Here is a 26,061-nt window from a genome sequence, read left to right on the forward strand (position 1 = left end):
GGCTCATGTGGTCACCGGAGCTGGGAAACAGGTCCTTGAAGAGAGATAAACTGCCAGAGACATCACATCAGCGGCGTGGCAGATTATACAGCCGAGCTGCGTAGCCCGGGGAAGATTGGCAAGTGACATGAAACCCGGGTGAGATAAAATAAAACAAATCATAAAATTGTACTCGAGACACATGGCCTTATTGGACAGGCGATTAGCAACTCAGATGAAGAGATGAGATAAAATCGCAACATTGAAATATCCCAAAATGTCAGGATTAGAAGAGACAAAAATAGTCTCTGGAGTTAGAGTTGGAGCCAAGCCATTTTACAAACAGTCTGTCCCATCCACAGATGGAGCGGTGAAGGTCAGAAAGTAACCCTTAGTGCTCCTGCTTCCTGCCGAGAGCCCATGCAGTCCAACCCCAACTGTGCGTGTAGATTAGATTCAGGCCTGGTTAAATAAAACTGGCATTCCAAACACAATCATCTTAGAAGATGAAACTTTCTGTTTGGGAAATGGCCTAAGTACATTTTGGCAGGCCGCTCAAACACCGTGATCTGCACCGTCCTCCTCAGGAAGGAGGCGGGGGTCGTACAAGGAAAAAAATCTGCAGAGGGCAAATTTCCACTCAGCTAAATCCTGCAGGCAAAAACACAACAAATGAAAAACATGTCAGTGCCCTCTAAGCAACCAACCAACCAACGCATACTCAAAAGCAGCCCACAATTACGTAACAGTGGCCTTCAGTATACAGACTCTGCCGTTATAGGGCCTTGGCTGGCTGCAACACAAATCAGATCATATGTAGGCAATGAAGTGGCCATAATTATTCTCAATGTTACTGAGCAGCAGCAATGTTTCCAGAGACTGGGACATTGAACAAGAACATAGTGACTAATCAACATAACTGGTTGAGGCAGGCTTCTCATTAACGTCTTATAGCTAATGATGTCTGGTACAGCGTGAGCTATATCGTCAGCATTCAGGAATTATTCACTCAACACAATTATCCTGAGTGTGCCTACCCTAACATGTTCACCCTGCAAACATGGGAAAGAGCGCCCTCTACTGAATGTAATCGGAATGATATTACACCAATGTCTCACTTTTTCCTATCACGAACTGTGCAGGCATTTATGTACCACAACAAAATACAGAGCGTTTTTATTCATTAGGGGGGGGCAGCCATAGTCCAAGACATCTTTATGGTGACTTTCTGGTCCAAGTGTGGAGTCAGCAGAGTGCCTGCTCACCACAGAACACACACTGCATTTTGTGACCAACACCACTCCACACACATACACTCTATAGTCTGAACTGGGAGAGGAACCAAACCAACAATATATTACACAGCCTAGTGATTTTTTTTTTTTTTTTTTTTTTTACATCTAGAGACACTTGTGTCATGTTGGGGTTATTCTACCAGTCAACGGGTACCGATTTTCTTTCACAGTTTATATCACCATCAGGCCATGAGGGCCAATGTGTTGGCAATTGTACACAATCATGGTCAAATTAGGGTGGAAATTTTGCTTGTTTAACATGAAGCTCACATGATGGGGGGGGGTCTAATATACACCACATGTATTTACCTCCAAATGTCATTGCCTGTGTAGTGCAGGTTATCTTTAGAGGAAATAATTCAAACCCCAGGACATTTCTTGAATAGTTTGATTTTGGCAGATAAAAAATAAAAAAATAAAATGTTTGATGCCCTAATAAGTGCAACAACGTGTGAACAAACAGTAAAAACAGCCAGGACACGAACATTGAAAAGTATATCGGAAACAGTCGTTCAGTTTATCACAACATAATGTGTGGAAACGTACAGTACGAGCAAAATGCTCCATCTACCCAAACTTTCAGTTATCGCTGCTACTACACTGCAACATTCCATTCATTATATTTTACAGAGGGGTTAAGTGCATGTCATTGAGGAGGAAAATAGCTTTCTACAGCTGAAACGTGGCAGTTGTCTGGGACATGGCGTTGTAGATGAACGTGTTGTTGAAGGGAACAAACTGACGAGTGATGAGTTTGATGGCCTCTTGTGCAGCAGATCCTAAGGAAACGCATTGAAAGCATATTGAACACGGTACATTTGCTCCAACTCCCAAGAAAACAAAAATGTTTACCCATAACAGAATAGCATGAGGATCCTAGACCATAATAGGATCCAAGTCCTGTAGAACTCACCTCCCAAAAAAGATGCCACTGTGTGTGGCTCAGCAGCACCGTAGCGACAGCTGTCGAAGAGCAAAGTGAAATGACATGTAGATTATTAAATCATGTTCCTCTTATAGCCATTTTACAGTTCATGGAAATACTGCGGCAAAATTACAACTATGAAACACAAAAACTGTAGTGAGGTTTTGCAGTGGGCTGTATGTCTCATGAATTGTTAAAACGACCATCATCTCTGCACAGAACAGCTGACTGGACACTACGCACAAAACGTACAACTCGTGGATGTAGTCATCCTTCACACTGACGTTGAGGCCGTACTCCTGCAGAAGGCTGTTCACACAGAGCTTCAACTTGCTAATGTCTTCTTCTACTTGGTAATTGTAGACACCTTCAAAAAAAAGAGAGGAAAAAACATATCACCTGTCTGGAGATGGGCAGGTTAACATGGCAGAACACCGTTTCGTTCTGCTGTGGTGTGACAAAACTGTTGTGTTGAGGGGGCAGAGCTACGCCAGCCGAGCCGTACCTGGGTAGCGGGAGTGCTGCTGATAGAAACGGTCCACAGAGCGCAACATAAGGTACAACACCATCTCCCCATCTGCACCATCCATGGAGCAGGCTGAGGAGTGAGAGAGAGCAGCATCTTAGTACACACTAATCAACACACATTATTTGTTTTAAAAAGGGACGCAAAAGCGAAACAAAAAGGCCAAATCAAGGAGGGAGTCTGCACGGTGTTGGACTTACTGATCGCATCTTTATTGACCGTCTCCACGCTGTATTCTTCAGCCAGAGACCTGCAGCGCACCACCCTCAGGAAGGCAGCGTTCTTGCCTGCAGACCGAAACACACAGCACAGGCACGAGGGCTCAACCTACTGCAGTGTTCCCTTTCATCATGGGTTCATCAAAGTGCAGCCACACTATTGTATGGCAAACATGACGCTTTGAGTTATTGTTCAATGAGTTAAGTATTCAATTTACATTCCTGCCATATTACACGTCCTCTTCACGTTATATATGATTGTTTGTGTGCTTGTCAGAATACTCACAGAATAGTTTGATGTCCTGCTCAGATATGCTCTCTGAGGGCTTTGGCAAGGGAAAAAAAGATGAAGAAAATCAAGAAATCAAACCTTATTTTACAATCTATCAAAAAGATAATAAAATGTTGATACTAATGCAGCACTACTGCAGGAGTTACGCGATGCGTTTTTGACATTAAATGAGATGAAATATCCCCGAGACTGCAGAATAAAGGTCCACATACCTTTCCAACAGACTGCAGGAGAGACTCTACATGCTTAGACACGACAGAAGCATCTTGCATTGCCTTCTCTCTATAACTGAAAACATATACCTGCATTAATGCCTAGGTCAGAACTATGATGATTATGCCAGCAAAAAGCATACCTCGTGGAAATAAGGTTAAGGCCCAGTCAATCGTAAACAGTGGGAATCGCAGCGTCATATGGTTAGGCACATACAATTTTACCATTTAGCTATGAACATTGGTTTATTATGCAATGACTGTCCTCTCCACGACATGCCCCAACTCAAAAGCATTGACCTGTGCTCGCTATTAACCCAAAGCAAATAATTGACTTTTTAAAATGAAAAAAAATCGGTGGCTGGCTACTTGCTATATACATGAATAATATAATCATCACTCCCTACACATTCTGGAGGTTGATGAACTTCTCTGAGTCCGCAATCATGTCTGGAATGGAGCCACGTACAGGTAGGTTTCCGCCGCCGTCGTTCTGCACAAACTCCCTCACTGCTCGCGTCATCACCCAGAAGGCTGGAGTCTGCGTATAGCAGAGAAAGACAGAACAGTCAGCCACGTATTAAACGTACAAATAAATCATTCACAGGACGCTTCAATCATGGCCTGAGTAGACGTGTCATGTTTTGAGTAACCTGTGATGTAATGGCATTGCATTGCTCTCCATTGAAGAGGTCGTCAACGCCGCTCGAAATCTACAGAGATGTGAGAGGAGTTAGAAAAGTTGACAGAGTAGCAACTTCCAGTGGTCTCATGCAACCAGCAGCACGGATTAACATAATACGGCTGAAATGAGTGTGTGTGTGTGTGTGTGTGTGTGTGGGAGGGGTTATGGGTGAGGTATGAGAAGAGCCACCTTGGTTGGGTTAAGAGCTGTGTTGACGTTCTTGATGGCCTCCTCAAAGTTCTCCTCATTCTCGGGAGTTCCCTTCTCATTCTTCAGGATTCCTAAAGAAACCAAGTATCATGAGAGCACAAACCATTTACAGAGGCATAATCTGGATAAGATAGTGTCTGTAGACAACTAAAATGGAGGTGAAAATGTAAATGACAAATAAAGTCAAGAAAAATATGTCAAGTGAAATACCTTGCCGAATAAGCTGTTTGAAGGCCTCCTTCTCTTTGTAGTTCTTCGGTAACTGAAAATTGTGCTAGGAAAAAAAATGATGTATTCTTTGTCAGCGCTCTTGTACATCATAGGGTGCTGTAGAATGTGCCTTTGATTGTTGGTCACAGAAGTATTACCTCACTGAACCACTTTTCTAGGTATTTGGCAACAATGATGATCCATGGTGTATGACCGTGATCCTGCAGAACACAAGAGCATAAGAAAATACATGAACCAGGGAGGACCAAATTGCAACAGTGGCCTAAAGAAAACGGCAAACAAACATGGACGATAGCCCAAACACACCTTCTTCCCCATTCCCTCCAAGTCGTAGGACTGGATGTGGCTCTTGAGTTCTGCAAAAGGTTGGTCAAGCCTCAGGTCTTCCAAGGCATTGTCTGGATGAGACTCAATCACTAGAGGGAGTGATCGCAAACAACTTGTTTGAGATTAACTGCAAGAGAACACAGTGCTTGTCACCATTACTACAGATTCAGCAATACACGCATGACTCACAAGGTGTACTATACCTGTGTGCTCCTTCACTACGAGCCTCATGTAACCGACGAGGCCATACGTTCTACACACCAGGAAAGGTATGTTTGCATTCCACAACACCGACCCCAGTCTCAAACAAGTGCTGGGAAAATAAAAAAACAAAACATATTTACATGACAAGAGAATGTTTTCATACTTGATGTTACTTTGTAAGACTATCATAAATATCAAATAAAAATCTTTATATTGTATGTCTGTCGATATCGATATGTCGATAGATAAATGTGTAGGAATAGGAGGATGAATCACACCTTTCTGGCAGCTGGACACCAATCACCAGGGTAAACCTGTGGAAGAAGTCTGGGTCGTTGTCCAAGAGCTTGTCTGGGCTCTATAAAGGAAAATGAAAGACCAGATCACAATAAGACAAACAAACAAGACTTGTATCTGCTATAAGTGCCCTGCTTGTTATAGAACACTCAGCAATCAATACAATCAACGTGCACTTTGTGGACAGAGAGACATCAACGGCTACTGAACTGGTGCAGCGTTGAAGTCACACCTGGATTGGAATTAACACAGATCTAACGCAATACCCTGAGGATCCTAAAGTCAAATCTAGGCTTTTGTTTTTCTGACAATAAGACAAAATCTGTGCCAGGGAAAGCTGTAACAGCCCTCTTCATGGAGAACTGCTGAACTGCTCATAGTTGAAAACAAACCTCCTCCACAAAGTTGCCAGATACATCAGTGTTCAGCTCCTGTAGCAGCTCTGTGGCAGCCTGGGCACGATTCTGGAAAACCACATCATCCCAGATGACTTGTTATGACATTATGCATGCAGGTAGAGCTTAGATATTGATAGAGTAGAATATCATTAGGTTATAATCGCTTACCCTTCCTATGCTGTTGTTGCTAAGAAAAAAGCTGAGTAGAAAAGAAAAGTTAATTGAAGGTGAAGACAGTATATTGTAGAAAACATTTTAAGATCAAAAGCGCATCAATGACGTGATAACACTAAGCCTATCACTTTCTTACTTATTCCCGACGTCTTCCCCGGAGACTTTGTGTCCATCGACAATAGTGAATGCTCCAATGCCTGATGAAGAGAGCAACTAGTTTAGGTAGGCTAGCCTATCATGGTGCATTCCCTTAGAGCAGTGTTTTCCACTCCTGGTCATCGGTATTTTCTAGAATCAAATATTGAAATATTTACCTGGAAGCACAAGGTTCTTGAGTATTTCAGTCCCGGATGCAGTGGAATTGATCAGGCATACGTGTGCATTTTCAAGTTCTTCTTGGCCATGGTCGCCCCACAATCTGAAATGGATAACAGGCCATCATGTCAACGACCATGTTGCCAATCTCCAATGCCTTGTTATTTAGCTGTTATCTCATCTGGTATGATAAATAGATGAGAACAAGGAAACCTTTTTGAGATTCAGTCAGTAAACGACACCAATCCTGGCTGGTGTTGTTGATAGTAAATGACGAGGCTAGAAGCTAACTAGCAGATAGCTACCAGCTGACTGTAATAGTACAGCTAGCTAGCTGGTATATCAGTGAAGACTAGCTACAGTAGCTAGCTATTATAATTGTAAAGTATGATAGTTCGCTAGCTGGCCGATTTACGTTAGCCCAAGAGAATAGACAAGCATAAAGAGTTAACGTTACTGGGCTTGCTACGTTAGCTAGCTGCAGTTTGTCAGTGGATATATATCTAAATCGTGCAACGATATACGTTTAACAAATAATTGTACAATTTGCACATTATTTCTATCCTTACATACCTCAATTGTCTATCGTATTTTTGCTCTTTAGCAGTTTTAGTCGCTGCCATGGTCCGCTTGGAGAAGAATCCCACCGGTTAATTTGATAGCTCTATTCGCTGATTCGATAGAGACAAGTGGGTGAACGCAGTTGTAAATTCAGAGCTGCACTTTCGATTTAACTACAGTTGACCACCAGATGGAGTAATAGAGAGTATTCAATCGATTCAAACCTGCGCAAAATGTTATTAATTATTTCTGCCACAGTTGCCACCAACCATTCAACCTAATCAAGGAATTTGATTTACAACACTTATAATATGGGTGCTGCACGGTGCCATCATTTTTTGGCTGGTTTGGGAAAAACAATTATACCTTGACTTTGTTAATACATTTTGAATGACATGTTATAATAAGATGTGTTCACTTAGATGCAACTTTTTAAAATCTTGGTTATATAATCATGATTATAAACTGGGTGGTTCCGAGCCCTGAATGTTGATTAGCTGACAGCTATGGTATATCAGACATACCACGGGTATGACATAACATTTATTGTCACTGCTCTAATTACGTTGGTTACCAGTTTATAATAGCGATAAGGAACCTCGGGAATTTGAGATATATTGCCAATATACCACAATGCATTCCGCATTGTGTCGTGCGTAAAAACAGCCAGGTATGTTGGTTATATACCACACCCCCTCGTGCCTTATTGCTTACATATTAGGTATGCGTTTAAACTGGAAATGCAAAACAACACTTTACCCATTGAAATATTATCATTAAAACATGTTGTGAAACATGCTACTTCGTTAGTCCAAAGGAAAGTGTATCTTAATTGGCTGTTGTACTAGGTCTTATTATCATAAATAATGGGGTCTTTCTTTAGATGTTTTGAAGTACAGTAACATAAATCAAGCAGTGGAATTTAAAAGAGGGCGTGGCAAGGAAGGATCATTACGATTGCCATTCGTCGCCACCTGATGATCATCCTTCCCAACCTCAACTCCCAGACTTCATTAACACTGCTCACACGCCAGCACTTGTTCTTCGTCACGCCATTTATCCCATCAGTTCGTGCAGTCTGGACTGTGAGGCGGAGTTAGTCAGCATATCGATAAGGTGAATCTAAGCGGAATCATCGAAATGACAGGGTGTCACTGGGGATACGGAGAGGAGGACGGTAAGTAAACCTACCAAACTGGGAGAGCATCACTATGCACGCTACTGTAGAACACACCGCATCTCAGCGCTGACCTTGTTTGGGGACGCTCGTGCGCTGCGAGTGACAGGCATTCGGGCATTTTTCTCTGCAATACTGAATGTATATTTTATTAAATACTTCTCTGATGGCAATAGGCTATAATCACATTCATGTTTTGAACTATGTCACCTCTGACATTATTCTTATGAAGCGACAGGTGACAGATTGGCTGATTTTTAAAAAATAAAATAAAAGTTTTTGTAAAATGGTGAATGACTGGATCTCCTTTCTTACATTACATTTTGTCATGTCCAGCTCTGACCATCTTTGTTTCTAAGGTCCAGATGCATGGCACAAAAACTATCCCATCGCCCATGGCAATCGCCAGTCTCCCATAGACATAGTTCCCGAGGACACTGTATACGATGCCAGCCTGCCTCCCATATTCGTCTCCTACGACCACTGCAACTCAATCAACATCTGCAACAACGGCCACTCTGTGACAGTGGAGTTTGATGACACCGATGACAAAACAGGTAACGGCAACAGAGGGGAGATATAGATCATATAGAATGCAAAGAGAAATACAAGAAGTGGTGGAAAAAGTACCCAATTGTCATACTTGAGTAAAAGTAAAGATACCTTTTTATAATAGAAAATGACTCAAGTGAAGGTCACCTGGTAAAGTTCTACTTGCGTTAAAGGCTAAAAGTATTTGGTTTAAAATATACTTAAGTATCAAAAGTAAAAGTATGAATAATTTAAAAATCTTATATTAAGCCAAACTACAACACTCAAACATAACTTACAAATAAAGCATGTGTGTTTAGTGAGTCTGCCAGATCAGAGGCAGTAGGGCTGACCAGGGTAGGGCTGTTCCTGTCCTGCTAAGCATTCAAAATGTAACCAGTACTTTTGGGTGTCAACTAAAATGTACGGAGTAAAAAGTACAATATTTTCTTAAGGAATGTAGTGAAGTAAAAGTAGTCAAAAATATAAATAGTAAAGTACAAACTACATAAGTAGTACTTTAAAGTATTTTTTACTTAAGTACTTTACACCACTGAATACAAGCAATATTGAGATATCGTATTGTTTCAGATTCGATCATCAACCCTTCAACTTTGACTGAGTGTGAAAGTCAGCCAGCCCAGGCAGTTTATTTATCACCGATGTACATCAATTGTGACGGGTGGGTGGTTGTTTCTGGACACCTCCATCACTCATAACTATGACATTAGCCAACACAACCACTGTATTGGTCAGGGGGCACCATTATGTTACGGGTACTGTGTAGTAGTACTATCATGCTACAACCACCACCCTTGCATGCACATGTGACACTTTAGTGGATGCAATTCTACCTACGTGCAGTATGCAGATGAATCGTTTATTACAATGTCTAGCTTACACTTTGCATGGTCTTAGTCACTGTTGTTTATGCTTCAAAGTTCACTGACAGCAGATTCTCCACCGTCATCCATTCTGAGCAGTGTAGTAGATTGTGGAAGCCTAATGCCCTAAATGACATAGCATTTAGTTTTATTGGCCAGAAACTTCAAATGTTCAATATTATCCATTGAAAATATGTTTTGGATTTGCAGACTTCATCACAACCGCCATCAAAATGTGGTTGATGGATAGACCACTTAAATGTGTATATCATTAAGGCCCCTCCTACTGGACTGTATGATTCAGTGAGATGTGTTTTTGTCGATATAATGAAGCCAGTATTTAACTGTTGGAGTGTCTTTCGGCCAGACCAGACATCTGACCACATCAGGTAATCTTTATAGTTGCGTCATATCTGTTTTTAAACTGACAGTCCAAGTAAACAAAGTCATTGACGAATAAAACATGAGGAGAGCTGCTTTGCTTCTGTGGCATCAAAAGGTCATTGGAACCAAGGGTCTGAATAGAATGACAACCAAGTAAGTTGGGGCTTGTATTTTGAAAAGTGGTAACTGAATGCCTACAACAAAAGGTGTTCTAACTCTATTATCTCGTACCCCTGCACATTGACTTGGTACTGGTACCCTGTTATTGTAAACTCATTGTGTATTTTTTTTCCTTAATTCTTTTTAATTTTTTTCTCTCTCTACATTGTTAGGAAAGGCCTGTAAGTAAGCATTTTGCTGTTAGTCTACACCAGTTGTTTACAAAGCATGTGACAAATACATTTAAAAAGGCCCTCCACAAAAGGAAAATACAAGCCATGACTGATTTTTCTCAGTCTTAATAAAGTGTGGCTGTTTGGCTCAGGTGTAGATCACTATGAAAACGAATTCACAGAAACCAAACAAAGAAGTTCCATTCTGCATGACATGGTCTTCTGATAGATAGACTTCCCTATACTTTCACCATCCGGGTGGTTGGAAGTTCCATCACCTATGCATGCCCATTTGTCCTGTTTCCCTTTTGTGGTTGTGTGATTTATGGTGTGTGTACCTTTTTTGTACATGTGTGTACATGCCTAATGTATCATTAACTCAGGAAACGTCTGTACATGCTCTAAAGCACACATTACCCAGGTGCCATTCTTATCCACCCAACCGTTTCATGCGGATGAATTATTAGACGCATTAATAAAGTCACCACCGGGCTAATGGAAACTGAAATGCTGGATCAATTTTCTAAATGTCAACAGACAATTTGTCCTTTCGACATGGTGTGATCATTTTTTGGAAGTAAAATGTATTATGCGAGAAATGGCGGAAACGTCTTTGTGCAATAACGTCTTTGTGCAAATATTGATCTAATAACCATCATATCGAAGCAAACGTGGAGTCACATGTGGTCCTCCCATAATGACTCTGAAAAGCATGCAGTTTGTTAGGCTACTGATGAAATAAATTACGATGATCTTCACAGGGTGGTGAAGTGCACAGTGATGCGCTTGATTAGGGTTGCAACGCTACCAAAGTTTACCGAAGTTACCGGAATATTCAGTATTTTATTTATTTTTTATTTAACCTTTGTTTCACTAAACAAGTCAGTTAAGAACAAATTCTTATTTACAATGACTACCTACCAAAAGGCCTCCGACGGGGGCTGGAATTAAAAACAAAAATATAGGGCAAGGGCGAACACTACATAAAAAGAGACCTAAAACAACATGGCAGCAACACATGACAACGCAGCTTGGTGGCAACACAACATGGCAGTAGCACAACATGGTAGCAACACAAAACATTGTACAAACATTATTCGGCACAGACAACAGCACAAAAGGCAAGAATACCATTTTTGTAAATAACAGAAAATATAGGCCAATCTATTGTAATTTTTTTAAATATTGTTTGTTTTTTTAAAGTTTTATATATATATATATATTTTTTTAATTACTATATATGCCCCCATATTGTCCATGAATTTCTAGTAGATATACATGGTTCAAGAGATGAAAAAAAAAAAACCCATCTAATCCAGCAATGCCATTATTTTTTATGTACTCTGCAAGTGCAACAATTGACTTTCTTTTACAACTGCCACCAGTTTGACAAGAATTACATTGACAAGAAATAACACACTGACATAGCAAAATAAATGAGTGATTTATTTTTATAAAGGATATTTCCTGCTGAAACCCTCCTATTTAACACCAATGGTATTCACAAAGTTGATGGTTTATATTTAAGATGTTTTATTGCTCTGTAATTGCATGTTTAATTTGAACATCTTAATTATATAAAAAAAAAAATCTGAAGTACCTAAAATGGCCGCTAGATGTCTTGAGATAGATTACATCAAATCCTTGCAAGATACACATTCTGGTAGTTTAATGGTAATATTACTTGCCTTTGCAACACTACGCTGAATTATCCTTTCCAATAAATATCGAGGGTCTTATTTTGGTGATATGATGGTCGACGTTTGGCTGCCCTTGGACAAATAAAAATAATCTTGCTCTTATCCATAATAATCTCATGTAGGTAGACTGCCAGAACTGTCTGCCAGCTGTTGGCTAGAGCACACATGACATGACCAGAGTGGGCACATTTGCTATATAATGCAACAGTTTTTGTGACAAACCCATCAGTAGAGTTGAAAATGCGATGGAAACCCATTTAACTTGTTTTTATTTTATTAGGTACATGTGAATTTCACTCTAAAAATTATTTTAATGTGCACCATGTCATCACGCACACAATACGTCTATTTGATGGAAACCCATCTCTGGTGGGAAAATGATTTCAGAATATTAGCATAAAAAAAAAATCTGTCACCAATTAGATGGAAGGAAACCTAGTTTGTGACATTCCGATCTCTGGCATTCTCTTCATCTGCCATCACAAAGGTGTGTGTGTGTGTGTGTGTGTGTGTGTGTGTGTGTGTGTGTGTGTGTGTGTTACCACTGGAGCCAAGCCATGCAAAGACAGAATTAGTCACTTACTGCCATGTCCTACACTGTCACTAACTGAGCCCAGCCCAGACAATGTCTATCCTGGGGCCCTTATCCCCAGCACCACCCCAATTAGACCAGTTAGTTACAGGACACATCCTAGGCATATCAGGACGCATGCTCACAATACACTCTCATTTGTTTTATGTCAGGGAAAGTAAGGCCTTCATGAGGACATAGTTGTTGTAATAAATTACCGGTTTAGCCAAATTAGGAGGAGTAGTAAACCGTGTGGTTGCGGGGAAAGGTGCCTTTTGTGGTTGTCAGAGTGTCATTGATCTGTATCAGCGAGAGTGATTTAGTGAGCAGTGGCAGGTGTAGCCAGGTTGAGTCGCTCTTCCAGGCCTGGTATGTGGTGTTTTCTGCCTGCCTGTCTAGTGTGTTGTGCCAGGCATAGGCGCATAGAGGCATGGCAGTTGCTGGCTGGCTGACTCTCGTCCTCTGCCCTGACAGTAATCAGGGCTGGCCCCCTTGACAACGCCTACCGGCTGAAACAGTTCCACTTCCACTGGGGCGGGAAGGGCAGCCAAGGCTCCGAGCACACCGTCCGAGGGAAGACCTACGCTTCAGAGGTGAGCGTTTTCCCCCTCCTAATCACCCAGACGGAGCCTAGGTAACCACATCTTCCCCGACATGCAGTGCATTTGGAAAGTATTCAGACCCCTTGACTTTCTCCACATTTTGTTACATTGCAGCTGTGTTCTAAAATAGATGTAAAAAAAAAGAAAATGTTTTTACCCTCATCAATCTACACAATTTCCCATAGCAAAAACATGTCTTGACATGAAAAAAAGGAAATATCAAATTACGTAAATATTCAGACCCGTTACTCAGTACTTTGTTGAAGCACCTTTGGCAGCGATTACAGCCTCGAGTCTTCTTGGGTATGACATTACAAGCTTGACACACCTGTATTTGCTGAGTTTCTCCCATTCTTCTCTGCAGATCCTCTCAAGCGCTGTCAGGTTTGATGAGGAGCGTTGCTGCACAGCTATTTTCAGGTCTCTCCAGAGATGTTTGAGTCCGGGTTCAAGTCCGGCTCTGGTTTGGACATTCTGAGACTTGTCCTGAAGCCACTCCTACGTTGTCTTGGCTGTGTGTTTAGGGTCGTTGTCCTGTTGGAAGGTTGTCCTGTTCACCCCAGTCTGAGGTCCTGAGTGCTCTGGAGCAGGTTTTCATCAAGGATCCTTTTGTACTTTTCCCCCGTTCATCTTTCCCTCGATTTATTACTAGCCTCCCAGTCCCTGCTGCTGAAAAACATCCCCACAGCATGATGCTTCACCGTAGGGATTGGTGCCAGGTTTCCTCCAGATGTGACGCTTGGCATGGCGTGAGAGTCCTTCAGGTGCCTTTTTGGCAAACTTCAAGCGGGCTGTCATGTGCCTTTTTACTGAAGAGTGGCTTCTATCTGGCTGCAGAGAAGGTTGTCCTTCTGGAAGGTTCTCCCATCTCCACAGAGGAACTCTGGAGCTCTGTTAGAGTAACCATCAAGTTCTTGGTTACCTCCCTGAACATGACCCTTCTCCCCCGATTGCTCAGTTAGGCCTAGTGGCCATCTCTAGGAAGAGTCTTGGTGTTTCCAAACTTCTTCCATTTCAGAATTGTGGAGGCCACTTTTCCTAGGGATCTTCAATGCTGCAGACATTTTTTGGTACCCTTCCCCAGATCTGTGCCTCCGACACAATCCTGTCTCGGAGCTCTACGGACATTTCCTTCAAACTCATGGTTTGGTTTTTGCTCTGATATACACTGTCAACTGTGGGACCTTATATAGACAGGTGTGTGCCTTTCCAAGTAATGTCCAATCAATTCAATTTACCACAGGTGCACTCAAATGAAGTTGTAGAAACATCTCAAGGATGATCAATGGAAACAGGGAGCACCTCAAGTCTCCTAGCAAAGGGTCTGAATGCTTACAGTACCAGTCAAAAGTTTGGACACACCTACTCATTCAAGGGTTTTTCTTTATTTTTTACTATTTTCTACATTGTAGAATAATAGTAAAGACATATAATAGTAAAGATAAATAACACATGGAAACATGTAGTAACCAAAAAAAGTGTTAAACAAATCAAAATATATTTTTGATTCTACAAAGTAGCCACCCTTTGCCTTGATGTCAGCTTTGCACACTCTTGGCATTCTCTCAACCATCTTCATGAGGTAGTCACCTGGAATGCATTTCAATTAACAAGTGTGTCTTAAGTTAATTTGTGGAATTTCTTTCCTTAATGCGTTTGAGCCAATCAGTTGTGTTGTGATAAGGGATGGGTGGTATACAGAAGATAGCCCTATTTGCTAAAAGACCAAGTACATATTATAGCAAGAACAGCTCCAATAAGCAAAGAGAAGCGACAGTCCATTTTTACTTTAAGACATGAAGGTCAGTCAAACCGGGAAAATTTAAAGAACTTTGAAAGTTTCTTCAAGTGCAGTCGCAAGAAAACATCAAGCTCTATATGATGAAACTGGCTCTCATGAGGACCGCCACAGGAAAGGAAGACCCAAAGTTACCTCTGCTGCAGAGGATAAGTTCATTAGAGTTACGAGCCTCAAATTGCAGCCCAAATAAATGCTTTACAGAGTTCAAGTAACACACATCTGAACATCAACTGTTCAGAGGAGACTGCGTGAATCAGGCCTTTTATGGTTGCATTTCTGCAAATAACCCACTACTAAAGGACACCAATAAGAAGAGACTTGCTTGGGCCAAGAAACACGAGCAATAGACCTTAGACTGGGTGGAAATCTGTCCTTTTGTCTGAGTCCAAATTTGAGATTTTTGGTTCCAACGGCTGTGTCTTTGTGAGATGCAGAGTAGGTGAACGGATAATCTCTGCATTTGTGGTTCCCACCGTGAAGCATGGAGGTGTGGGGGTGCTTTGCTGGTGACACGGTCAGTGATTTATTTAGAATTTAAGGCACACTTAACCAGCATGGCTACCACAGCATTCTGCAGCGATATGCCATCCCACCTGGTTTGCGCTAAGTCCCACTATCATTTGTTTTTCAACAGGACAATGACCCAACACACCTCCAGGCTGTGTAAGGGCTATTTGACCAAGAAGGAGAATGATGGAGTGCTGCAGCAGATGACCTGGCCTATACAATTACCAACCTCAACTCATTTGAGATGGTTTGGGATGAGTTGGACTGCAGAGTGAAGGAAAAGCAGCCAACAAGTGCTCAGCATATGTGTGAACTCCTTCAAGACTGTTGGAAAAGCATTCCAGGTGAAGGTGGTTGAGAGAATGCCATCCTTTGCCTTGATGATAGCTTTGCAATCTCAAATATAAAATATATTTTAACACGTTTGGTTACTACATGATTCCATGTGGTATTTCATAGTTTTGATGTCTTCACTATTATTCTACGTGGAAAATAGTAAAAATAAAGAAAAACCCTTGAATGAGTAGGTGTCAAAGCTTTTGACTGGTACTGAATGTAAATAAGGTAAACTCCAAATTCAAATAACTTCACAGAACTTCATTGTGAAGGGTTTTAACAGTTTCCCATACTTGTTCATTGAACCATAACTAATTAATGAACATGCACTTGTGGAACGGTCGTTAAGACACTAACAGCTTACAGATGGTAGGCAATTAAGGTCACAGTTATGAAAACATAGGACACTAAAGAGGCCTTTTTACTGACTCTGAAATATACCAAAATGCTAGGGTCCCTGCTCATCTCCGTCAACGTTCCTTAGGAAAGCTGCAAGGAGGCATGAGGACTGCAGATGAGGCCAGGGCAATAAATTGCAATGTCCATACTGTGAGACGCCTAAGACAGCGCTACAGGGAGAAAGGACAGACAGCTGATCATCCTCACAGTGGCAGACCACTTGTAACAACACTTGCACAGGATCGGTACATCCAAACATCACACCTGCGGGACAGGTACAGGATGGCAACAACAACTGCCCGAGTTACACTAGGAATGCACAGTCCCTCCATTAGTGCTCAGACTGTTAGCAATAGGCTGAGAGAGGCTGGACTGAGGTCTTGTAGGCCTGTTGTAAGGCAGGTCCTCTCCAGACATCACCGGCAACAACGTTGCCTTTGGGCACAAACCCACCGTCGCTGGACCAGACAGGACGGCAAAAAGTGCTCTTTCTCTCCAGTCACGGTTTTGTCTCACCAGGGGTGATTGTTGGATTCATGTTTATCGTCGACAGAATGAGTGTTACACAGAGGCCTGTACTCTGGAGCGGGATCAATTTGGAGGGTCCGTCATGGTCTGCGACGGTGTGTCATAGCAGGACTGAGCTTGTTGTTATTGCAAGCAATCTCAACGCTGTGCATTACAGGGAAGAGATCCTCCTCCCTCATGTGGTACGCTTCCTGGAGGCTCATCCTGACATGACCCTCTAGCATGACAGTGCCACCAGCCATACTGCTCGTTCTGTGCGCGATTTCCTGCAAGACAGGAATGTCAATGTTCTGCCATGGCCAGCGACGAGCCCGGATCTCAATCCCATTGAGCACGTCTGTGACCTGTTGGATCAGAGGGTGAGGGCTTGGGCCATTCCCCTCCAGAAATGTCCGGGAACTTGCAGATGCGTTGGTGGAAGAGTGGGGTAAACATCTCACAGCAAGAACTGGCAAATGTGGTGCAGTCCATGAGGAGGAGATGCACTGCAGTACTTAATGCAGCTGGTGGCCACACCAGACACTGACTGGTACTTCTGATTTTGATTCCCCCCCCCACTTTTTTCAGGGACACATTATTCAATTTCTGTTTGTCACATGTCTGTGGAACTTGTTCAGTTTATGTCTCAGTTGTTGAATCTTGTGTTCATATAAATATTTACACAAGTTAAGTTTGCTGAAAATAAATGCGGTTGTCAGTGAGAGAACGTTTCTTTTTTTGCTGAGTTTATTTCTGTTTTTGATTTTTAATACATTTGCAAAAATGTGCTTTATCGTTATGGGGTATTGTGTGTAGATTGATGAGGGGGAAAAAAATAATTCAATACATTTTTAGAATAGGGCTATAACGTAACAAATTGTGGAACATTTCTGACTGCACTGTACATCTGCATCTATATTTGCCAAGAAGTAGTTTTCCCTTCTCTGGTTCGGTTGACCTCTGTACTAGGCAACTGGTTTGTTTAGTACCTGAGACGAAGCTGTTTCCCTGAATGTGGGTGCTTGGCTCAGGCTTGTCCCTAACCCTGCTGCCCCTCCTCCCTGTTTCCTCCTGCAGCTTCATCTGGTGCACTGGAACGCAGACAAGTACAAGACATTTGGGGAGGCAGCGGCAGCCCCCGATGGCCTGGCTGTCCTTGGCATCTTTTTAGAGGTGAGAGGATGTCCCCCGGGGTACCCCGCTTACCCCCCCCCCCCGCAACAGCCAGCAGCTGTTTATCTGCCAGACAGTAAATTGCTTTGGAATTGAATCTCTTTCTGCTTCACCAAGTTCTGTTTTAACAGGGATTAGACTGAAGATCAGCGATCACTGAAGGAACAATGTAAAAACATGTTATGATTTTGGTCTGAACAGAGTGGACGAAAACATTTTAACCATGTTTGTGTTGACAATTGTTCAGTCATACCAGTACCATGTGGAACATATGTGGCACACTTTTGTAGACAATGTATTGACATAATACAAAGTATAAAATGTATGTGTCTATGAAATATCTTATTGATAACAACATTGACAGACAGACTGACCAGGTGAAAGACATTGTCACTTGTTAAATCCACTTAAATCAGTGTAGATGAAGGGGAGGAGACAGGTTAAATAGATTTTTAAGCCCTCGAGAAAATTGAGATGTGAATTGTGTATGTGTGCGATTGACGGTGAAAGGGCGAGACAAAATATTTTAAGTGTCTTTGAATGAGGTATGGCAGTGGGTGCCAGGAGGCAAAAGGTGGTGCAACTCAATATTAGGAAGGCGTTCCTGTACACTCAGAGTACGCATACAGTGCATGATGGTTAAAAAAATCATTTGTAATATATTTAGAAGGTTTATGGAAAGCATCATATTTTCTCAGATATCACAATCTGGGCAAATGTTTGAATGTTGAGCTAAAAAAGGGGAGGTGTTTTGTTTATAGATCGGAGGTGAACACAGAGGGTTACACAAGATAACAGATGCTTTATACAAGGTGAAGTTTAAGGTAAGTCTGACATAATGCAAAAGAATGATTCACCTAACGAGTGTCTCAGATGATTCAACAGGGCATTTGATAAAAGACTAATCTTAAGTGTTGCATAATCCATTTTTCTCATCCTATTCTTTGTTCTATTTGCACCCAGGGAAGCGTTGCAGATTTCAAAGGTTTCAATCCCAAGTGCCTCCTACCGAACAGCCTCCACTTCTGGACCTACCCGGGTTCCCTGACCACGCCACCTCTTCACGAGAGTGTCACCTGGATTGTTCTGAAGGAGCCAATCGTAGTTTCAGAGAAACAGGTGGGAGCCCTCGCCATCTGATAGGGGTGAATCAGTACTACCAATATGGAGATATCTCTGCTTATGGAAATGTGGGGTCTCCGCTTCGGGAAACCACAGTGAACCACTGCTTTTGTCGTGATGTAAATTATGAACCATTTGAATGACCGCTGTCTGCCCTGACGGTGGGTGCTCTGCCTTTCCTCTGCCCTTCCTCCAAAAGTTCAAGAAAGAAAAAGGCACTGAGATTTTTACACTGATTTATGTGGGAGTGTCTGTTGAAGTAATTATTCTGAAACACTGAAATTGACAAGTAAAAGTATGTCAAGGTTCTCTTTGATGGCTCACTTGCAACACTATGGCTGCGTTGTGAAAGCCCAATTGTGATATTTTTTCCCACTAATTGGTCTTTTGACCAATCGCATCAGATATTTTCAGATCTGCTCTGAAAAAGATCTGATAGCTCAAAATATCAATTAGTGATAAAAAAATATATATCAGAATTGGGCTGCCTTGTGTAAACGAACACTATCTGTTTTTATGACCACCAGTGACTGAGCTGGGGCTGTCCTTGAGCCATCTTTGATGTTACTGTGGCTGGGCTTTCTCCAGACGGAGGGCTTTGATTGGAGGGTGCCAGGGCAGTAGGCTCAGCCATGGCTTTGAGTGGATTACTGTATGTGTGGTTTGGATGCCATGCAGTTCCTCTGTGTGTGAGGGGACTCAAAAGAGGACTGCAGCAGTGGCCTGCTGTAATCCTAGTGGGAACCCTAGATTTGAAAGAACTCTTTGTGGATCCAGGTGTCACAAGTCACAGGTTAAGCTCCATTCAAACAGTGGGCATTACCCCGGAGCTCGTGACAGTCACGCACACACCCAGATTCTTTACTATGTAGCTGTGCAGTGCATATTCTCTGAATTACTGTAGGCTAGATTCTCCCTTTGCAGGTGCTCATATAGCTTGAAAAAAAGATTAGAGTAGAGAATAGACTCAATGGTGTAGTTGGCTAATATACCATTTCATTCTTTCTTAAATATTTACAATACACTTAGTAGTTCTAATTATACATTGGTGGGAAAAGTACCCAACTGTTATACTTGAGTAAAAGTAAAGGTACCTTAATAGAAAATGATTAAAAGTCACCCAGTAAAATACTACTTGAGTGGAAGTCTAAAAGTATTTGGTTTTAAATATACTTAAGTATCAAAAGTAAATCTAATTGCTAAAATATACTTAAGTATAAATCATTTCAAATTCCTTATTAAGCAAACCAGATGGTATCGTTTTTTAAATGTACGTAAAGCCAGGGGCACACTGCAACATTGACATCATTTGCAAGCGAAGCTTGCATGTTTAGTGAGTCCGCCAGATCAGAGCCAGTATGGATGACCAGGGATGTTCTGTTGATAAGTGTGTGCATTTGTGCTTTTTGGTGTCAAAGAAAATGTAAAAAAATATAACTACTAAAGTACAGATACCCCCAAAAAACAACTTAAGTAAAAATATTTTAAAGTACTACTTAATACTTTACGCCACTGCCATTATAGCAGGCTGTTTACCAGGGAGGTGACTGCATGCCTTCCAGGTCCCCTCCTGGGCTGACCCTGTTTTGTGTTCTCAGCTTTTTTGCAATGGCACTGGAAAAAGTAATTAAAGTCAGCTTTGGTTCATTGGCATGTGGTCTGCATACCTCTGTTCCTGGCCTGGCTGACTGGGCCTGGGAGCACAGGCCTGCTCCCTCGCCCTTAGTGTAGGACTCCAGTGGCACAATCCTTTGATCCCTGGGAGCTGATTAACATGATGGATGGAAACGTTTTGGCCTTTTTTTAATTGTGAAATTCTTTGGGGATACTCAGCAGGGAAAAGCCCTTCTTACGTAAGAAGCTATTATTATGTTTTTTCCTCCCTCAGACACTGCATCCAGTGTCTAAGGTGTTTCTTTCTGTCTCCAAACATCTCTCCACAGATGGGAAAGTTCAGGATGCTGCTCTTCAGCGGAGAGGAGGAAGCGAGCAGGAAATGCATGGAGAACAACTTCCGACCCCCTCAACCCCTGAAAGGCAGGAAGGTGCTAGCATCCTTCGAATAACGTGACTGCAAATAACCTCCAGGTGGCATAGACCACATGTGGTCTATTATATGCCAGAGTGAATGTTTGAGTAGCGATTATTCTCAACTTTGAATATATATATTTTTTACTACTGCTGATGAACACAGAATCAGGGGTGTGAAACATCACATCTCCCTCTACTGTTCAATTGTTTTCAACCGCACTTTAATTGAATGCCAGAAGCAGATATCAACGTTTGAATCAGTCATTATGGCTACTATGTGCCCTCTGCACAGCTCTATATTTTTAAACATAGTAGTCCTCTGTAACATTTTTATGAAGTGAAAGATATTGCTCACAAAGCCATCCAGGCATATCCTTGACCGAACAGCGTAATGTATGTAACTCTAGCGAAATAATTGATCTGATTTGAATTTTGTTTGAAGATGTACAACGTGACCTCAAATGGGTGTAGTGAAAAGCATTTAACAGTCCCCCTCCACACACACACACACACACACACACACACATTTTCTGTCCATCCAGTGGATTGTTGTTGTTGAGGCTGCTAGTTTTTCTATGCAAGGTGCCATGTCTTCTTCCCAGGGGTTTAGCCACACCATTGGAAGATGACGCCAGTGCTCTAACATGATGTCTGAATCCTGGTGGTAACCTATGTTGATCCATATTTAGCTTGGCTATTTCAACTTGATCCACCTCGTCCTAGTTGCCATGGATCCTTTAACCCAACCCTCACAACTGTGGGCGGAATTGGGGTAGCGAGCGGCTGCCAAATCTCAATTGCTCAACTGTAAATGGAAGAGTTTACTCCATACTTTCCCCGTGCCCTGACAGCCCAGTGATTGAGGGAATGGCACCAGGGCGCCTTCTCAGCTGTACATCCGCTTTAAAGATGCCAAGTATACGCTGAATAGAGGATTGAGCTCATGTTGGATTAAAACCGTTCCACTTTCGAGAAATGAAAGAGAGGGCGTACATATACAGAATTTGTTGTATGTCAATGAGACACTTCTGTAATGGGTTTATGTCCATGTCTTTGTGCTGCTCATTCCTCCTGTGCCACAGAACAGCCCTCCTCCCCACAGTCCGTTCCTACACTACTGTACGATGTTTTGTTCCAAGCAGGGTAATGAATTGATGTAATTCTTTTGCGATAATGGAAGGTCTCAGTAAGTGAGGGTCATAATAATTAATAGAGCCCCAGGTTAGAGGCAGCTGTAAGAGAAATTGCTCCTCTGTCCTCTTGGTGTGTTTTGAGTTATGGTTGTTTTATGTAAATGCTGTTCAATAGATAGAGGTGGACTTTACCAACATGGACAAGCTGGTAGGCAGACACGCTCTGCCTTGTCCTACCCGTGGGAATTAAGGCTTGGAACTGGCACTTGAGTTATCTATTTCAAACAATTGATATTATACAATATGAGAAGCGTTATTTATGAAATATTTACTATGTGAATCATTTTGCATGAACTGGTAACTATTTAATTGACTATTTTTTTTGTGTGTGTGAATTCTAACTCTTAAAAATAGATTGATTCAGTACTGTTTGTTTCAGAAACAAAGATGTGTTGAAAGAATGTGTCAAACTTTTTGTTACCATTAAAAGGCGCGTGTGTGTGTGGAGTATGCAGATGACCTTAAACAGTATGTATTGTTTTATGACGAGTTCAAGTGTGGGTCCCAGAATTAGTTGTCACTGCTGCCACCATGTGGTCTAACAGAGAGCTGAGAAGTAAGCGTTCTGAGAAAGTTCCAAATGAGCTCCGAGCAAGTTCAAAATGTATTACAGTGGATAACCTTTAAACACCAACACGTATGGTATGGTCCGTTTCATGACTCCGCGGAAACATGTCAGTCAGTCCACTGAAATCAGGAAACGTAACAGTACACATGATCACTGATTTTCTTGACAGCCATTGATTTATGAGGAATTTCAGTATGGAATGAACCTTGAACCAGATACAAATGTATGAACGTGTTCAACGATGAAGCTTTTCAAGACTCTCCATGCTTAAACTCGGTCTGGCTAATCAGAAGCTGTGCGGATACGTAAATGTAATCGGTGCGCTCCTCAGCCCAGGGGTGAGAGAACAGACACCAGTCAGCGATTGACGTGCTTGCTCACTGATCTATCAAATCAAACTTTGTTAGTCACATGCGCTGAATACAACAGCTGTAGACATTACAGGGGAAATGCTTACTTACAAGCCCTTAACCAACAGTGCAGTTCAAGAAATACTTATTTTAAGAAAATATTTGCCAAATAAACTAAATTAACGAGGCTATATACAGGAGGTACCGAGTCAATGTGTAGGGGTACATGTTCGTCGAGGTAATTTGTAGCAGGAGCTAGGGGTAAAGTGACTATGCATAGATAATAAACAGCGAGTAGCAGCAGTGTAAAAACAAATATGGGGGGGGGGGGGGTGTCAATGTGATTAATTGTTCAGCAGTCTTATGGCTTGGGGGTAGAAGCTGTTACGGAGTCTTTTGGTCCTTGTCTTGGTGCTTCGGTACTGCTTGCCGTGCGGTAGCAGAGAGAACTGTCTATGACTTGGCTGACTGGAGACTTTCCTCTGACCCCGCCTAGTATATAGGTGTTGGATGGCAGGAAGCTTGGCCCCATGCACTGAGCCGTAAGAACCACTCTCTGTAGCGCCTTATGGTCAGATGCTAAGCAGTTGCCATACCAGGCGGTGATGCACAGCACACAGTTGTGATTTCTTGCGTAGCTCCAGGCTGGTAGAGCCGTCTGGCCAAGAGCTTGCCCCTGAGTGATTGTGCTGTGTGAGGGATATTCAAAACACTCAGGCCCTCCAGTTAGTAATCACCCCAAGGCTCATTTCATCTCTCCCAGACACCTGCTAATGAATGTACTGAGAGGACTCTTAATAACTGTTTGCCTTGAGCCAGGCTGCCACCTTCATTTCCATAACCAGCGTTGCACAACAACCATGGACCACTACTTCAGATGCACCAGACTCAAGGCAGGACAGTGTATTTAACACACCATAGGCCTCCTTGCTTTGCAGTGCTAGAGGCGTCCCTACAGACCCGACTTCGATCTCGGGCTGTATCACAACCAGCCGTGATCGGGAGTCCCATAGGGCGGCGCACAATTGGCCCAGCGTCGTCCAGGTTAGGGGAGTGTTTCGCTGGGAGGGCTTTACTTGGCTCATTGCGCTCTAGCAATTCCTTGTGGCGGGCAAGGCGCCTGCAGGCTGACCTCTGTCGTCCAGGTGAACGTTGTTTCCTCTGACACATTGGTGTGGCTGGCTTCCAGGCTAATCTGGCGGGTGTTAAGAAGCACGATTTGGCGGGTCAGATTTTAGAGGACGCATCAATCGACCTTCGCCTCCCGAGCCTGTTGGGGAGTTGCAGCGACAAGATAACTATACATGTATGTTTCCTGGGGAAAGGAGTGTCCATGTACCTTTTTTAAAAGGCATCTGCAATGGTCTGTGTGGACTGCAGGGGTGCACTGATAATGATCATGGTGCAGGGTGCCTCTTACATCTATCTGTCCTGTTACTACGTTATGACCATGGTGACACCACTCCCGACTTACATCCAGTTACCAGTAGAAGCTGCAATGGGAACCTAATCTCTGGAATCCCAGATTTAGGGCAACCACACTAGTATGCTGAAACATTGGTGACATTGTGGGAGGCAATCCGTGGAACCCAGCAGCCTACCACTACATCTGTATTCAACTTTAAAGATGCCCACAAGGTGGCAGCATTTACCATCACATATAACAGGAGTGATCCAACAAGACTTTGAGACTGATTCAATTTGAAGAGCCTGTGATGCCATGTTGAGCTTTATACTAAGAGACCATATTTAACCTCAGGTTTCACTGCATCATGAACATGTCTTATACCCCAGTATTGGAAACCGTGACAACTGTCTGAAATAAATGGACCACAAATAAACTGTAATAAACGGCCTCACAATCTGCATTGCTTGCGGTTTGGGGTTTTAGGCTGGGTTTCTGTACAGCACTTTGTGACATCGGCTGACGTAAAAAGGGCTTTATAAATACATTTCATTGATGGATAGTATGTAGTCCATTGCTAGAACTGACATGCTTTAGTACAGTATTTTCTGTAGGGGTTATTACTTGACCAACGTCAAACTATTTGGTAGTGGTAGTACTTCTCTAAATCGACATGTCTTTGTCTAAGTAGGCTATATTGGATTCATTTCACATAAAGAATGGCCGGACAGTCATTTTGTTGATTTGAAGAATTTTAATACTGTCCAGTGTTTCTTAACTGGTCTCACTTGGCACCTGAGCAGTAACATCTATGGGAAATTATTTTGTTTGCCGGTACCTGAATAATGAATGAAACCGGGTGCGTAGTGTATATTTAACATATCGTTTGACATAACCCTCCAAAGATGGCGTCCAATGAGCTTCCTTAAGCCTGAGGATACCTGAGCAAGCGTGTCATTGATGAGCGCAATCAATGTGCCGTGTAATTGAAACGGCATTTTAGTCTTCCAAAATAGATCCTGTCAGATCTATTTTTGGCATCAGGATGTCTGTTATTCCTACTGATCATTCTCTGACACGGCAGCATCTGACCAGCCTTAATTAATAGATTGATTTTTGGGGTTCATATTTCTATCTGTAGGACAATGCACCTTTTGTGTTTGAGCACACGGCCAGGTTGTCTTTTTATTGACCATTTAGGCAACACTTTACATTAAGTTGCTTGTATACTTGTGTGGTGCCGCTGTAATTATATAGTAACACCATGACATAGTTCTTTTGTAATTGCTTTGATTGCATAGTAATGTAGTTTAGTTAAGACTTTTCCTTCGCTACACATTGGACTAATGTCGTTTCATTTTTGTTTGTTTGTACAAGGGCACGGTCTCATCTCAGATGTCTTTATTTATACAGCCCTTACAGTGAGTACTACACAGACTACATTTGTTTGTTTTATCTGATTTCATTGTCAAATGACATCAGCAAAGTGGAAAAGGGTTCTAAATCACGTTTTGTTACTCAATGTCAGGCCTGGAAGACTGTCTTAGACAATAATAGGCACTAGCTTTATCGCTTCTTCATCAGTTGACATGCTGCAGTTACCATGGCTACAAACAACACAACACAAGCCCCGTCTTGT

General features: G+C 42.2%; 2 protein-coding genes across 4 annotated transcripts; one reads left to right on the forward strand and one right to left on the reverse strand.

Moving 5' to 3' along the window:
* Nucleotides 1-1,140: 1,140 nt before the first annotated feature.
* On the reverse strand, nucleotides 1,141-6,975 carry LOC135505057 (NEDD8-activating enzyme E1 regulatory subunit-like). 2 transcript variants are annotated; one of them, XM_064924108.1, is made up of 20 exons: nucleotides 6,862-6,975; nucleotides 6,288-6,391; nucleotides 6,110-6,170; nucleotides 5,968-5,998; nucleotides 5,794-5,865; nucleotides 5,383-5,462; nucleotides 5,104-5,213; nucleotides 4,880-4,989; nucleotides 4,711-4,773; nucleotides 4,553-4,616; nucleotides 4,322-4,413; nucleotides 4,101-4,160; nucleotides 3,855-3,988; nucleotides 3,448-3,523; nucleotides 3,230-3,269; nucleotides 2,926-3,012; nucleotides 2,705-2,797; nucleotides 2,452-2,566; nucleotides 2,188-2,237; nucleotides 1,141-2,053 (listed from the first exon to the last, which is right to left on the reverse strand). In XM_064924108.1, exons 1-20 carry the CDS (start codon nucleotides 6,909-6,911, stop codon nucleotides 1,944-1,946), a joined length of 1,602 nt encoding a protein of 533 aa, XP_064780180.1. In that variant the 5' UTR covers nucleotides 6,912-6,975; the 3' UTR covers nucleotides 1,141-1,943. The 2 variants fall into 2 exon arrangements, with proteins under 2 accessions (XP_064780180.1, XP_064780170.1); XM_064924098.1 differs by having other exon boundaries at nucleotides 2,443-2,566.
* Nucleotides 6,976-7,867: 892 nt separating this feature from the next.
* LOC135505063 (carbonic anhydrase 7-like) lies at nucleotides 7,868-22,553 on the forward strand. 2 transcript variants are annotated; one of them, XM_064924124.1, is made up of 7 exons: nucleotides 7,868-8,026; nucleotides 8,386-8,583; nucleotides 12,903-13,021; nucleotides 17,658-17,753; nucleotides 18,515-18,577; nucleotides 18,717-18,872; nucleotides 20,819-22,553. In XM_064924124.1, the coding sequence occupies exons 1-7, from the start codon at nucleotides 7,990-7,992 to the stop codon at nucleotides 20,939-20,941; spliced, it is 792 nt and encodes a 263-aa protein (XP_064780196.1). In that variant the 5' UTR covers nucleotides 7,868-7,989; the 3' UTR covers nucleotides 20,942-22,553. The 2 variants fall into 2 exon arrangements, with proteins under 2 accessions (XP_064780196.1, XP_064780203.1); XM_064924131.1 differs by having other exon boundaries at nucleotides 8,392-8,583.
* Nucleotides 22,554-26,061: the final 3,508 nt, after the last annotated feature.

Source organism: Oncorhynchus masou, chromosome 2 (assembly GCF_036934945.1).
Source record: "Oncorhynchus masou masou isolate Uvic2021 chromosome 2, UVic_Omas_1.1, whole genome shotgun sequence".
NCBI lineage: Eukaryota > Metazoa > Chordata > Actinopteri > Salmoniformes > Salmonidae > Oncorhynchus > Oncorhynchus masou.

Excerpts from the sequence above, each read along its gene's own strand:
- LOC135505057 (XM_064924098.1), bottom strand. The coding sequence starts at position 6,911 with ATGGCAGCGACTAAAACTGCTAAAGAGCAAAAATACGATAGACAATTG. Across the intron at positions 4,990-5,103 it reads CGTAGTGAAGGAGCACACAG|TGATTGAGTCTCATCCAGAC; the intron begins GTATAGTACACC and ends CACTCCCTCTAG. Across the intron at positions 4,161-4,321 it reads CAGCTCTTAACCCAACCAAG|ATTTCGAGCGGCGTTGACGA; the intron begins GTGGCTCTTCTC and ends ACATCTCTGTAG.
- LOC135505063 (XM_064924124.1), top strand. The coding sequence starts at position 7,990 with ATGACAGGGTGTCACTGGGGATACGGAGAGGAGGACG. Across the intron at positions 17,754-18,514 it reads TCCTTGGCATCTTTTTAGAG|ATCGGAGGTGAACACAGAGG; the intron begins GTGAGAGGATGT and ends TTTTGTTTATAG. Across the intron at positions 18,873-20,818 it reads TCGTAGTTTCAGAGAAACAG|ATGGGAAAGTTCAGGATGCT; the intron begins GTGGGAGCCCTC and ends ATCTCTCCACAG.